General features: G+C 50.6%; 1 protein-coding gene across 1 annotated transcript in view; it reads right to left on the minus strand.

The window, feature by feature from the left end:
- CSMD1 (CUB and Sushi multiple domains 1) overlaps positions 1-15,881 on the minus strand; it is a 1,021,666-nt gene that overhangs the window by 410,138 nt on the left and 595,647 nt on the right. Inside the window, exon 7 of the mRNA XM_036250552.1 lies at positions 12,091-12,168. Coding sequence (XP_036106445.1) covers positions 12,091-12,168 — 78 coding nt within the window. The remainder of the gene's footprint in view (positions 1-12,090; positions 12,169-15,881) is intronic.

Genomic DNA, 15,881 nt, shown 5'->3' on the forward strand with positions numbered 1-15,881 from the left:
CCACGGCTCTGCACCTGAGACTCTGCTAGGAGCTTGGTGTCTGTGTGGGGGACAGTGGCCAACAGAAATGTCTGTCCTCATGGAGCTTATACTGTGGGGGCTGGGGAGAGGGAGACAGAACATAAGTAAGAACACATGCACGCACACACTGGTGCACACGGTCAATGTGCACACGTGGTGTGGATAAGTGCATCGTCTCTATAGGCATTGTAAGTGACACAGAGACACAGCCCGTCAGGAGAAGAGAGGGACGGGCGGGTGGCCCGGGCGCGTGGAAGACAGTCCGGTGGCCCGGGAGAGCCTTAGAGAGAAGGTGCATTTGGTGCAAGATCTCAAAGAGGGAGGGTAGGCTCTCGTCTCATCGGAGCAGGAACAGGAGCGAAGGCTGAGACACGAGCCTGTCCGAGGTCTCCCAGGACAGCTCCCAGAGCCAGTGGACACCGCAGGGGAGGGCCGGAGGGTGTGGGGGAGGGGTGCCGTGGGCTTGGTGGGAAGTGAGGAGTTAGTCGGGTGATGGGAAACCACAGAAGGATCGTGTGATTCTACTGCTGTCCCCCACGGTCACCAACATGGCGTGAAGGTGGACGGCGGGAAACCGAGGCGGGGGCAGGGGACAGCGAGGCTGGAGCTGCGGTGTGCACGACCTGGGGTGGTTTGGAGGCAGAGCGCCCAGGCCGGGGCTGTTACTAAGCGCAGAGGTTCACAGGACGACGAGGCATGAGAGACAGACGATTCACTTCCTATTTTCCTACTTTAGCCCACTGGGATATAAGGAAACAGAGAGACTATTTCATTTGTTCTTAATCTGTTCCAAACCCGAGGAATCAAAGACAGCGAATGTGGCGATGGTACGATCAGTGGACAGAGGCAGGACGGCCCAGGGCGACGGGAACATCTCCTGGGACGGCAGACAGAGCCGGGCGAGGGGGTCACCCCGCGCTACCGAGACGCTGCCACCGGAAACAGCCACGACCACATCTGTGCGAAGGTGCGGACATCACTGTGCTGCCTTCTTCCACCGAAGGAGCCACGGAGGTTTCAGAACCTGCCCTTCTGCACAATCAGGTCTAACGTTACAGAAAAGCTTGGGGACCGAACCACGCAGTCATGATGAAAGACGGGACTTGACCAAGGGCTCTTCACCACCGGGGCTGTCTGTCTGGCAGCGTGGAATGCGCACTATTCTGTTCTGCCCCAGGTGAGTTTTCGAGGCAGGAACAAAATGGACTGCCCGGGGACCCAGAGCGGTGGATGAATGGCTTCCCGCCCCACGCGCCGGATTCCGGGGCCGTTCATCTCCGAGCGGTCTGTTGTGGTTTCTTCCCGAGGGTACATAAGGCGGCGGCATCATTGCTCAGTCTCTTCGCAGCGTTTATTCGACTTTCCATTACGCAAGGCTCTGGGTCACAGGCCCCGTCCTGCATGGGCACAAACCAGGATCCCTGCAAATGGCCAGGACGCCGCGTGGGCCATCCATTCCCCTGAGTGGGCGACAAGCAATCCATAAGGTGTGAGGCTGGCTGCTTCGACTTGACATGGAAAATGATCTCTCGCTGACAAGCAGCAGCCGGGCTTCCTCTCGCCCCCCCCCCCACGGATTTCTCTATGTTGGGGGAGAGGAGCACTTGCCACCATCCAGCCTGGCTCCTCCCACGGAACTGGCTGCCTGTGTGCTGCGGAGGAGGACGGCAGAGGACGACACTGTCTACTGTTGCCGCCCTTCGGAGACAGTGGTGGGGAGTCAGCGAGATCTTGGCAAGGACAGAACCGGGTCTCACAGCAGAGGCGCGGAGCCCACCATCACTCAGCAAGTGAGAGATGGCGGGGGAGGCTTTTCCGGGTTCCTTCCAGAGGTTTTCTCTGCTGCGGAGTGTGCCCCTACATGCCCTCGTCTTTCCCAAGATCAGACTGATTATGGAGCGAGAGCACAGTGCAGAATGAAGGCCTTAGGCAGCCTCGTGGGTTTTTCTGAGACATTATTTATCGATAGCTAATTAAATGGATGAGACACCAGAACGTCTACGTCTCTGTGTTCTGAGGGGCTGCAGGAACCTGCCCTCATTAGACAGAAGAACCCGGCTTCTGGAAGCTCCGGCCCGCGAGGCTGAGTGTAGCGGGAGGAGCTGGGGCGCGCTGCTGGGGGTGCACGGGCGACCTGCCACCCCCGCCGGGCAAAGACACCGATCGACGGAGCACAAGTCACAGAAGGTTCCTCAGGCTCCATTGAAAAGCTGGAGGAGAGACTGCAGGTCTTGTTCCCAGACACAAGGGGGGGGGGGGGCGTGTGGCCGAGAGCTCCGTCCACAGGGCGTGCGTGGCTCAGGTCACCGCCGGGCAGCAGATGGGCGCTTCCCAGAGAACTCGGCCTCCAGGGAGCTCATCTCGGACACCTGTGTACTCAAGGCGGATCCGGGACAGGAGTCCACTCGGACCCAGCCCGGAGGCCGGACACAGAGCCCGCCCCTCTTCCCAACCCAGGCAGGGGTGTGCTGTCGGTCAGCGTGCCGGCTCCCTGTGGTGTGTGGACGCCGTCCCGTCCCGTCGGAGCCCATGGCTGCCCCGCACACTCACACCGAGCACACCGTTCCGGCACTACCGCCGCCTGACACGCCATGACATCCGTCTCCGACACTAAACTGCGAGTCCCCGGAGTCCTCTGGGAAGTCCCCCCCCAGGGCCCCGGCTCTCTCCTGGAACCTGCGGCCTCCCGTGGTGCTCAGAGGACAGCCAAGAGGAACCCACTGTGAAGGACTTAGCTGGGACCCCTGCCTCCTCCAGTGTCCTGTGTTCAAACATCCGGGTCTTTGCATAGAGGTAGCTCTCTGAGCGTCACCCAGACATTCAGCATTTCCTGGCACCTCCCAGGGTGCCACAGGCCACTGTGGGGTGAACCGTGGATGCAGGGCCACTGACAAGGGGCTCCCATGACACAGTGCAGTGACGCGGGACTTGGAACTGGCCGAGGCATCTCCTCCGAGGCTGAAGCAGCAGGGAAGGGCGCTGACCTGGAGGAAAGGGTCCTCAGGGTCAGCCCCTGAGCGCTGTGAGCTCCCCTCTCTGAGGCCTGGGGCACTGCCCGGAGGGCTCTGCGGGGAGCCAGCAGGAGGAGGGCCACACCCCACAGGCCTGCCACCCTCAGTCACCCCAGGTCTCCGAGGGTCAGGAGGAGCTGGAGGAGGAAAGGGCCTCCTGGGTCAGGACCCCCATACCCCCGAACGTATCCCGGACGGCTCTGGGGCCTGCGTTCCGGGCTCACCTCCCAGACCGACCAACCTATTCTCCAAGACCTGACACGTAAGTTCACGGTCTGCACCTTCCCCTCCTTCGCAGTCTCCACTGTGCCCGTCCTGACATCCTTTGCTTTTTTCTTTTTCAACATGAAAAGCTCCTAACGGGTTGGATTTGCCAAATGTCTGCTAAATGTCACTGCTGGGGAAGTAATTTAAAATGACCTGCTTTATCTTGTCGAAAAAACTCATTGCTATTTTAATTTTGTAAATGAAACTTAGCTGGAATAAAAAGATTTTACAGCCCTCGAATCCTTGTCTCTGGCTTCAAAGTCTTCCGTCCGACTGGGCCACACCTGTGCGCAACGAACATCACCCTTTGCTTCACCGCTGACCTCGGCAACCAAGTCCAGTTCCTCGTTTTCCCTCATCGTTAACGCTCACGTCTGACGACTGTATAGCCCCACACTGCCAAGAGAAGGGGCAGAACTCTTTCTCATTCCAAACCAGTCATGACGTGCTTGTCCATTTCTGTTCGGATGAGGACCGAAGAAATACCTCCTTACAAGGAAGCTCCGGCCTACGTGTTCCACCAGCAGACACCGCTGATGTCTAATCGATCTGCTATCAGTCCTAACAGTGATCTGATGGAAGGCGTCACCTGATACGTGGTTTTGTGTTTCTTTGGATCATTTCTGCAGGTTTCTTTTTTCTTTATTGATTTTTTTTTTTTTTAGAGAGAGAGGAAGAGAGAGGGAAAGAGATGGAAACACAGATAAGAGAGAACATCAACTGGCCGCCTCCTGCACGCCCCCCACTGGGGATCAGGCCCACAACCTGGGCATGTGCCCTGACCGGGAATCAAACCGGCGACCTCTTGGCGCAGGGTCGACGCTCAACCACTGAGCCGCACCGTCGGCCTCTGCAGGGATCCATCCCACAGTATTAGAAGCGCTGTGTCTCCCTCTCCACTGAACATCTGAAGTCAGAGCCAACAATAACAAAATACAAAAACGTTCACAAACTTCACTTCCTGTCCTCCTCTGTCTCTCGGTTGTTTCTTCCTTCACGAGTCCAGTTTAATTCGATGGCACTGCCCGAGGTCACCACACGGAAAGCGTGGTGGGAACACGTACTGAGTGATTTTATTGTGTGCGGGACCGAAGACCCGAGTTGCACCAGACATGAGGAACCCACCCTGCGCAGACAGAAAGTGTGCACACCCCCAAATCCATCGAGTGAAGTCCTAACCCATCAGTGTGGCATTTGGAGGTGGGGCCTTTGGGGGACAGGAGGTCAAGGAGGGCGGAGCCCGTGTGAGGGGTTAGTGTGCCACGAGAAGGGACGGACAGGATGCTCCCTCTGGAGGCCAGCTGTCCAGCAGACAGGGGGGATCTTCCCTGACACCGAACCTGCGACATCGTGATGGTGGACGTCCAGCCTCCACGACTGTGAGAAACGCACTTAAACCCTCAGCCCGCGGCAGTTCCTTAGAGTCGCCCGACAGGCCTACCGCACAGTCTGCTGCCCGCGTCCGAGGCTCTGGGCCACCCGCTGTCCTCTCCAGGGGCTGGGGTCACCGAGCAGGCGACGGGCTATGTTCCCGCAGACAGTCCGCGGAAGACGTGCAGTGAGAGATGAGGGAGCAAAGGGAGGGCGGTCGGCAGTGTGGTCACGAGAACAGTGTTGCCGTCTGCGTCTGTTTATTTACTAGTCTTAGCGGAACGTTTGTCAGGGATGCGTCTCCTGCAGAAGCTCAGGGCACCGGGCAGAAGAGGGGCCCTTTCCACGGAGGGGGCCCTAGATGCCCATCCTGGACCTCCCACCTCTGCCAGTTGCCAGGTGGTGGGAACACAATACTCAGACCCCAAACCCCAGAGCCGGGGGCACCAGGACACAGGGAAGTAGGGAGACCCCAGGAAGAGGCCACCAGGAGTGAGGAGGAAAGGCAACCCCCCCAGTCGGAGGTCTCGTAGAGAGCGTGCTCCATGGGTCAGGAGCCCCCACAGTACAGAGGTGGGGATATGCGGAGGGAACCAGAGAACCAGACGGGGAGAGTCCCCGCGCCCGGAGAAATCAGGAAACCTCACACCGGAAGAGGATTGCACAATGGAGGCAGAGTGAATGGAGCTACACAGACCATCTCCCAGGACCAAACTGGAATTACAACTAAAATAAAGACAAATCGACGGGAAAAAGCAACAGAAAAGCAGCTTGGAGGACCATATAACCAGGGACACTGGCTCAATCCTGGTAGGTTTGCGGAGGCATGAGACGGGGACTGGGAGCCCACAGACACCAGCGGCCTTAGCTGTGAGCAGCGCCCTTGGGTTAAAGTTCCAAGCAGCTCCACAGTGCAGAGCCAGGACAGATGCTAAAATAGTCACAGCCACTCACCTTGGGCTCTGGCAGAGGGAGGGCAGACTGGACTGGAACTGTGGGGGGACACTCGGGATTTGGAGGGCGCTCAGAGCTTTTGCTGAGTTGCAGCCACTCAGGACGGTAGGCATCTTGCTCCTTCCCAGGGCCCTGGGGAGAGGCAGCAGCCCCTCCCTCGGAGATTCAACCCTACCCAGGTGAGCCATTGAAATGCGAATTGGGGCTCACTAACAACCAGCATCTGCCAAACCCTCAGGAAATCCCCTTACACTGAGCACCTGAGGGAGTTTTTCATTGAACTGAAGACCCAAGGCTCTTTAAGTAACTGCTACTGATAGCCTCCAGGCAAAAAGCTAGAGGATAACTGAACCATCCCTGGGCTAGCAACTCTAACCAGGAAAGTAAGACCTGACAGTGGTGTTTAATGGGGGTCCTCCCTGGCTCATCTAAACCCAGTAGAGGGAGCCACAAACAGCAGAACACCAACACCCACAGGGAGAATTTGGCAGGCTCCAAAGCCCACAGTGATAGCCAAAATGGTGAAACACAGAAACAAAAGCCAAATGAAAGAACAAGAGACCTCTGCCGAAGATGAGATAAATGGGGAGCAGTTAAGCAAGTTAACAGAACTAGAGTTCAAAGCCATGATCTTGAGGAAGCTCAACAGCATGAATAAGGACATCAACACCATGAGTAAAGACACCGAAATGTTGAAAATCAACCAATTGGAAATTAAAAACCACCAAGAAGAAATGAAGAATGACATAGCAAAATAAAGAACCCATTGGAAGGTCTAACCAGCAGAGTAGAGGAAGCTGAGGATCGGATCAGTGAATTAGAAGACAGGGTAGAAAAAAAATCAACCAATCAGAAAACCAAAAGGAAAAAATGATTAAAAAACAGAAGACGGCTTAAGAGAACTGTGGGACAACTGGAAACGTAATAATATTCACATCATAGGAGTCCCTGAAGAAGAAGAACATGAGCAAGAGTTAAATAATATATTCCAAGAAATAGTGACAGAAAACTTCCCTAATTTGGTGAAGGAAGAAGGCATTCAAGTTCAAGAAGCACAGAAAGCCCTAAGTAATAAAAACCCAACCAGGCCCACACCAAGACACATAGTAATTAAAATGCCAAAAATTAAAGACAAAGAGAAAATCCTAAAGCAGCAAGAGATAAGCAACAAGTTACCTACAAAGGAAGCCCCATAAGGCTATCATCTGACTTCTCAACAGGAAAACTACAGGCCAGGAAGGAATGGCATGAAGTAATCAAGGTCATGAAAAACAAAAATCTGAATCCAAGACTACTCTACCCAGCAAGGCTGTCATTCAAAATAGAAAGTCAAATAAAGAGCTTCCCAGACAAAAAAGGCTAAGGGAATACATTAGCACCAAACCAGCACTGCAAGAAATGTTAAAAGGACTGCTGTAATCTGTAGAAGAAATAGGAAGCAAAATATAACCAAACTAAGCAAAAATGGCAATAAATAAGTACATATCAATAATCGCCTTAAATGTAAATGGACTGAATGCTCCGATAAAAAGACACAGAGTAGCTGATTGGATAGGAAAGCATGACTCATCTATATGTTTTTTACAAGAGACCCACATCACAGCAAAAGACTGACATAGGTTGAAAGTGAAGGGATAGAAAAAAATCTTCCAAGCAAACAAAAAGGAAAAAAAAGCTGGGGTAGCAATACTCGTATCTAATAAAATAGATTTCAAAACGAAGGCCATAACTAGAGACAAAGAAGACCACTACATAATAGTGAAAGGACCTATCCAATAGGAAGATATAACCTCGATAAACATATACACATCCAATATAGGAGCACCAAAATATATTAAAAATCTTTTTGGAGGACTTCAAAGGAGAAATCGACAGCAATACAATCATAGCAGGGGACTTCAACACCCCGCTGACACCACTGGATAGATCCTCTAGATAAAAAATTAGTAAGGAAACAAAGACTCTAAATGAAGCACTAGACCAAATGGATTTAATAGATATCTACAGAGAATTACACCCCAAAACTACAGAATTCACATTCTTCTCAAGTGCACATGGGACATTCTCAAACATAGACCGCATGTTAGGACACAAACTAAGTCTCTACAAGTTCAAGAAGATTGAAATCATATCAAGCATCTTCTCAGATCACAATGGCATGAAACTAGAAATCAATTGCAACAAGAACATGCAAAGACATTTCAACACATGGAGGCTAAATAGCATGTTATTAAACAATGAATGGGTTACCGAGGAGATCAAGGAAGAAATTGAAAACTTTCTGGAAACCAATGAAAATGAACACACAACAACACAAAATACATGGGATGCAACAAAAGCCATTCTGAGAGGAAAGTTATAGCACTACAGGCCTACCTCAAGAAACAAGAAAAATTTCTAATTGACTGTCTAACCTCACAACTTAAAGAATTAGAAAGCAAACAAAAAGAAAATCCCAGATCAAATAGAGAAAATCCCAGATCAAGTAGAAGGAAGGAAATGGTAAAGATCAGAGCAGAAATAAATGACACAGAGACCAAACAAAACAATTCAAAAGATCAATGAAACAAAGAGCTGGTTTTTTGAAAAAATAAACAAGACTGATGAACCCTTAGCTAGATTCACCAAGAAACAAAGAGAGAGAACCCAAATACACAAAATCAGAAATAAAAGAGAAGTATCAACTGACATCACAGAAATACAAAAGATCGTTAACACCTACTATGAACAATTATATGGCAACAAATTTGACAATCTAAGTGAAATGGACAAATTTCTAGAAACACAGTCTCCCAAAGCTTGACTGGGAAGAGGTAAAAAACTTGAACAGATCAGTAACAACTAAAAAAATTGAAGATGTAATCTAGACTCTCCCAGCAAACAGAAGCCTAGGCCTGGACAACTTTATGGGGGAGTTTTACCAAACATTCAAAGAAGAACTAATACCCATTCTCCTCAAACTATTTTAAAAAATTCAAGAAGAATGAAGACTTCCAAACTCGTTTTATGAGGCCAGCATACTTCTAATTCCAAAACCAGAAAAAGACAATACAAAGAAAGAAAACTACAGGCCAATATCCCTGATGAACATAGATGCCAAAATCCTGAACAAAATACTAGCAAATTGGATCCAGAAATATATCAAAAAAATTATTCACCATAACCAAGTGGGATTCATCCTAGGGATGTAAGGCTGATTCAATATTCACAAATCAATAAATGTGATACACCACATAAACAAAATGAAGAATAAAAACCACATAATTGTATCAATAGATGCTGAAAAAGCATTTGACAAAATTCAGTACCCATTTCTGATAAGAACGCTCAGCAATCTGGGAATAGAGGGATCATATCTTGACATAATAAAGGCCATATATGAAAGACCTACAGTCAACATCATACTAAATGGGCAGAAAGTAAAAGCATTTCCCTTAAGAACAGGAACAAGGCAGGGATGCCCACTTTTGCCACTCTTGTTTAACATAGTACTGGAAGTCTTAACCACAGCAATTAGACGTGAAGAAAAATTTAAAAAGATCCAAATTGAAAAGAAGGAAGTGAAACTGTCATTATTTGCAGATGACATAATATTATACATAGAAAACCCTAAAGACTCCATCAAAAATCTACTAGACTAGCCCTGGCCGGTTTGCCTCAGTGGTTAGAGAGTCGGCCTGCAGTCCAGAGAGACCCAGGTTCAGTTCCCGCTAAGGGTGCATACCTAGGTTGCAGTTTGTCCCCGGCCCTGGTTGGGTCGTGAGTTTGGCAGCCACTCGATGTGTCCCTTTCCCGTCAATGTTTCTCTCTCTTCCTCTCCCTCCTTCCTGCTCTATCTGAACAACAACAACAACAAAAAAAAAAATGGAAAAATGTCCTCAGGTGAGGATAAAAAAAAAAATCTACTAGACTTAATAAATGAATTTGTCAAAGTAGCAGGATAAAAAAGTAACATCAAAAAATTGATGGCATTCTTATATACCAGTGATGAACTCACAGAAAAAGAAACTGAAAAAAACAATCCCATTTACCATCGCGGCAAAAATATTAAGATACCTAGGAATAAACCAAAGTAGTAAAAGACCTACTTGCAGAAAACTACAGGATATTGAAAAAAGAAACAGAGGAAGATATAAAAAAATGAAAGCACATTCCTGTTCATGGATTGGAAGAATTAACATCATTACTATATCCATATTACCCAAAGCAATCTATAGATTCAATGCAATCCCATCAAAATACAGACATACTTCACAGAACTAGAACAAATACTTCAAAAGTTCATATGGAACCATAAACGACCCCAAATAGCCGCAGCAATCTTGAAAAAGAAGGACAAAGTAGGTGGGATCACAATACCAGATATCAGGTTATACTACAAAGTGACTGTAATCAAAACAGCCTGGTACTGGCACAAGAACAGGCATATAGACCAGTGGAATAGAACTGAGAACCCAGAAATGAACCCCAGTTAATATGCTCAATTAATATTTGACAAAGGTGGCAAGAGCATACAGTGGAGTAAGGACAGCCTCTTTAATATATGGTATTGGGAAAATTGGACAGTTACATGCAAAGAAATGAAACTAGACCATCAATTTACACCATACACAAAAATAAACTCAAAATGGATATAAGACTTAAATGTGACCCGTGAATCCATAAAAATTCTAAAAGAAAATGTAGGCAACAAAATTTCAGACATCATATGCAGCAGAATTTTCACTAATATATCACCTAAGGCAACAGAAACAAAGGAAAAAATGAACACATGGGACTAAGTTAAACTAAAAAGCTGCACAGCAAAAGAAACAATCCTCAAGATGGAAAGGGAACCCACTATATGGGAGAACATCATGGCCAATGATACATCATCAGATAAGGGGTTAATTTCCAAAATATATAGAGTACTCATGCAACTCAACAAAAGGAAGACAAAGAACCCAATTACAAAATGGGCAGAGGAGCTAAATAGATACCTCTCCAAACAGGACATACAAATGGCCAAGAGACATATGAAGAAATGCTCAACATCACTAATCATCAGAGAGATGTAAATTAAAACAACAATGAGGTATCACCTCACACCTGTCAGAATGGCCACTATCAACAAATCATCAAACAAGTGTTGGCGAGAGTGTGGAGAAAAAAAAATTTAAAATTGAACTGACATTTGACCCAGTGATCCCACTTCTGGGAATATACCCTAAGAAGCCTGAAACACCAATCAGAAAGAATATATGTACCCCCCATGTTTGTAGCCTCGCTATTTACAATAGCTAAGATCTGGAAACAGCCCAAATGTCCATCAGTAGACAAGGGGATAAAAAAGCTGTGGTACATGTACACAATGGAGTACTACGCAGCTGTAAGAAAGAAAGATCTCTTATCCTTTGAGACAACATGGAGGGACCTGGAAAGTATTATTCTACGTGAAGCAATTCAAGCAGAAAAAGACAAATACCACATGATCTCACTTATTTGTGGAATATAACGAACTTAACAGTCTGAGGAATAGGGTAGACCCAGAAACAGGGTCTAGGATACAGACTGACAACCCTCAGAATAGGGGGTGGTCGGGGGAGGGAGGAGATAAACCACAGAAGTTACATGCATGTACGCATAACCAATGGACACGGATAACAAAGCCGGGGACGGGGTGTGGGGGATGGGGAGGAGGGTGTCAATGGGGTAAAAAAGGAGAAACATCTGTAACAAAAATAAAATTAAAAATAATAATAATAATAATAAAGAAAAGGAAACTCAGATCGGACCTAAGTACCATGCAGGCGTTCGTGTTCAGTGAAGAGAGAGGGTGTTTCTCGCAGAGAAGCACAGGATGTGGTCAAGGACAGTGAGGTGGCCCTTTTGGCGAAGTGACGATGAAGGGCGTGGACCCCAGGAATGTGGGTGGCAGGGGTCCCTCCCTCTATTCAACAGCTAGTGACCGAGAGTCCACCGTGCGCGGGGCTACCCAAGCGGTACCCGCAGGGACCGGTCTCCGCATTCCCGCTCTCGTGGAAGGATGGCTCGTTGCCCTAACGCTATCTCATTCTTCAGACCACGCGTGACCAAGAATATCTGAACAGGAACAAGGCAAGACCAGGCTTCTGTGTCCCAGAGACGCGTGGGGTGAGGGGGGTGAGATACCAGAGTGGAGAGAGCCTGGGAGAGAAACACCGGTTAAGAGGGAGACCTCGGCAGTGACCGGGGACCATGAGGCGGAGATTAATTTAGGAGATAGATTTTGAGATCCGTTGAGGAGGTAGGACCAGCAGACATCCTTCCCCAACTGCGTGAAGTCAGCATACGTTCTTTCTCCAGAAAGTGTCTGGAGGCAGGAAGGCGGGCAGAGCCAAAGCGTGAACAGTGGTTTGTAGAAGGACTCCCCCAGAAACGCTCAGAGCCCCCCCCCCCCCCGAGCCCCCGGCTGACGCGCCGACCCTGCAGACAAAGGCGGACTCACAGACAGAGTGCTTGTGGCTGTTCTCCTTGCTGGGCAGCATCTTCACTCCTCTTGACTTCAGTTCAATGGCCTTTTTCACTGGAAGAGACAAAATGAAGCCATTAGCAGGGAGGAAGGAAGAGAAACCAGAGCCCAGCGTCTGCCCTGGGCTTTCCTGGTTTCCCACCACGTCGGGGAAACGGGTCGCGTTCTGGGGCGAAAGGTGCAAAGCAAAGGAAGTCCAGGAGGTGTTTGTGAGCAATGCAAGGCTGTCCACGGCAGGGCCACATTGTATCATCACGCCAGAAGCTAAAGGTGACACGTACTGCCGACCTTGTACCCAGAGCCACGCACCAGCGGCGGTGGGTCCCCTGGGTCATCATTTCACCACTGTGCTCGGGCTGATTCCTGACTCAGCTGAGGAGCAGTGACTGTGGCATTTTCTAAACTCGCTACAGTCACGGAGATGCTGGATACAAAGGAAGCCGCTCATCTGTTCATTCGCAGACACATGTAATCACGCCAAGTTCAGCAGAGATGCGCAGAGGGAGAGCTCGTGTGAGAAACGCACGTTCGAGTCGTTGGGGACAAAGTGAAAGAAGCCAAGTCCCTCCAGACCGTATAACTGATATGCAACACGAAGAGAATGTGTGGGATTTTGCTGTCTAAAGTCCTGGTTCTCAGACTTCAGTCAGTGTCCTAATTTCTCCAGGACATGGACCACACATTGTAAGACATTCTACTCTTCTCGTCCCTTCTTAAAATAAATAAATTAAAAAAAAATGTGTGAAGGCATTTGTGGGAAAAAAGTAGAAAATAATATTTTAACTTCTGGTTCACATACGTGGAACTAGACCCGGAGGAGGGGAAGCATTACGATCCGGGTTCAGATCTCTGCTTACAACTCGGTAGCCCTGTGACCTGTGTAGGTTACTTCACCCAGAGAGTGTCAGTTTATCTGGAAAATGGCTGTGATGGATAACTTTCTGGGGTCAACTTGACTGGGCTACATAGTGCCAAGGTAGTTGGTCAAACATTATTCTCGGCGATCCCTTTTTTTTTTTTTAAGATGTTTTTATTGATTTTTTAGAGAGAGAAAGAGAGAGAGAAACATTGTTGAGAGAGAGAAACATGTATCGGCTGCCTCCTGCACGCCCCCTACTGGGGACCAAGCCTGCAACCTGAGCACGTGCCCTGACTTGGGACTCGAACCAGGACCTCTCAGTCCATGGACGATGCTCAATGCGCTGAGCCACGCTGGCCAGGCAGTTCTCAGGGACTCACTGCGGGTGTTTTGTGATGAGAGTAACCTTGAAGTTGATAGACAGAGGAAAGCACACTGCCCTCCCTAATGTGGGTGGGCCTCACCTAACCGGCTGAAGGTCGACTCGAACAAAAACCTGACACTCTTCCAGGTAGGAGAATTCTTCCTGCGTGGCTGACGTCACACTGGGGAACTGATGTTTTTCCTGACCTCAGGTTCAAACGGAAACACGCGTTCTCCCTGGGTCCGAGGCTGCCAGCCCCTGGACAGAAACTGCAGCGACCACTGCCCTGCCGCTCCCCCCAACTCACCCCGAAGATGTTGGGGCTTCTCAGCTCCATCATCCTGAGAGCAGATTTCTTACAATAACCCGTATATATTATACATGCTCCTCTAGGTCTGGATCTCTGGGGAGCCCTAACACAGAGGGCATGCTGGTAAGGACCGCAGGTCTCGACACCATGGACGCACTGTCTTCGCCAGGGGACCCTGCACAGGCCAGCTCGGCACCTGACAGTGTTTGCTGTCACTTCCGATCACTCGCACCCAAATGGCTGCCCTGGGCGTGCTGGGGATTCCCGTCTGGGATCATCCTTTCATCGCTGATGTTACTAGACGCCTGTTTCCTCTCCACTCTCCTTCCCTTCTGGTCACTCCGGGACCAGGTCTCTGTGACACCACCTCGCGGAGTCCCTCACGCCACTTCCCGTCTCGCCGCGTCACGGTGGCATCTTGAAATGCCCTCTACGTTAGGAAGCACCTTCCAGCACATGGTGACTTTGGCCCCCACAGCCCTCTGAGGCAGGGGTGTGTGGACGCCGCGCTCACATTAGCCCATCGGGGTCCCGGATCTGCGCCCTCCCTGGCATCACCCAGTGGAGTCTGGCTGCGGGTTTCAAATCATGTTCCCGTTGATCTAATCACGTAACCTGACAAACAAGTTATCTGAGATAAACCGGGTTGTCTAACCTTTCCCAGTGAGTGTGAGTCCTTCACCTGTGTCCTTGTCCAGGTGAGAGTGTGGATTGGAGATGAGGGACCCCACTCCTGATGCCGAGGGCACCGGGGCGACATGGAGATGCCCTCCCAGAACGCCCGGCCAGCGGCCACTGTTCAGGACCCCTTTCAGGACCCCTCCGTGGCAGACAGACGCCTGCCCACGTCACCTCCAGGGGCACGCCACACCAGGGACGAACCCACGTGAGGACCAAGGCCCAGCGCAGGGCCACCCTGAGTTATTTCAGCCCCAGCGCCCTGCGCATAATCGCCGAGGCTGAACCCTCAGGCACCAGCCTCTCCCTCCCCCATGACTCCTTCTCTGGTCCTGTTCACACAAGTCACCCCAAAGGCTCCCACTGAGCACCTGCCCCCAACGCCCTTCCCGAGAAGCAGCACAGACCCCAGGCGTCCTTCTTCTCCTTCCTGTGCACCCTCCGTCTATGTCCTGTCTGCATGGTGACCACAAGCACCACCGGAACAGGGCAAAGGTCTGGAAACTGCTCTCTCACAGTCCTCCCGGCTGCTGGATGGGTCCCATCTCCCAGGACAGGCTCTGGGGCAACCTCGGCGCCGCCCTCTTGGGCTGAAATCTCCCCTTGAACTTGCTCAGGAGGGAGGAGGCACAAGCACAAGGAACAGAGAATCAGTGGGCAGAATAAACACAAAGCACATGTCGCCCAACGCAGACAAAGCAGACAAGCAGGACTCCACACACCGGAGAATGAAAAGAAAACATAAGCAGTCGCCAGGCGCGGTCAAGGGATCCGGATACACAGGGCCTGTCTGAAGGTCCCAGGGTTTTTTAAAATTTTGCAAAAAAATGTGCTGAGCTAATTTCCACCAGGGATTTTTTTTTCCCCTCCGGAAAGATGGTGCCTTTCTGCTGCGGACTGAGCCCGGCAGAGGTCCTGGGCAGCCTCTGGGCCGAGCTCTTCTGACTGGACACTGCAGCTCCAGCCTCCTGAGTGCACCCCGGGCCTTCTGCTCTCCCCTTGCTCCCTGGGGCCCCCTCTCCTCCTCCTGCCGCCTACAGCTCCCCTCGGGCAGGACAGACTCCCACTTGGGGGACAGTGCAGCAGGCGGGGCGGGTGGGGGGCAGACAGAAAGGAGCTGCATGCACACCCCAGGAGGACAGATCGCAGGGGGATTCCTCCACAGCCCAAAGCGATCCGTGATCAGAGCGCGGAGCCCGTGCATCGTCGGGTCTCGGAAGGGGTGAAGGAATCACTCCCCTGGGTGATACGAAGGCTCGCTCTCGGTCCAGCCCAGACCCAGTGAATGAGGAGCCCAGGCGGGGCGACCCTGCAGGCTTCCTGTTCTTAGCCAGTTACCCGGGTTTGCATGCGTTTGCTTAGCTCATTTGGTTTCTTTTCTGTTTGTCAGTTTCCGTGCCCAGTCCCGGCGTTGTGTCTGACCCCAGACACCTTGGGCCCACATCAGCCAACTCGGAGCAGATTCACGGGTCAACGGCGGCATTGGGTTCCTGGTGGAGACCCTCAATCCCCAGGGCTGGGGGCAGGGGATGGAAAGCCATACCAGGGCGCCCCCC

The sequence above is a fragment of the Molossus molossus genome, unplaced genomic scaffold (genome assembly GCF_014108415.1).
Source record: "Molossus molossus isolate mMolMol1 unplaced genomic scaffold, mMolMol1.p scaffold_m16_p_9, whole genome shotgun sequence".
Taxonomy (NCBI): Eukaryota; Metazoa; Chordata; class Mammalia; order Chiroptera; family Molossidae; genus Molossus; species Molossus molossus.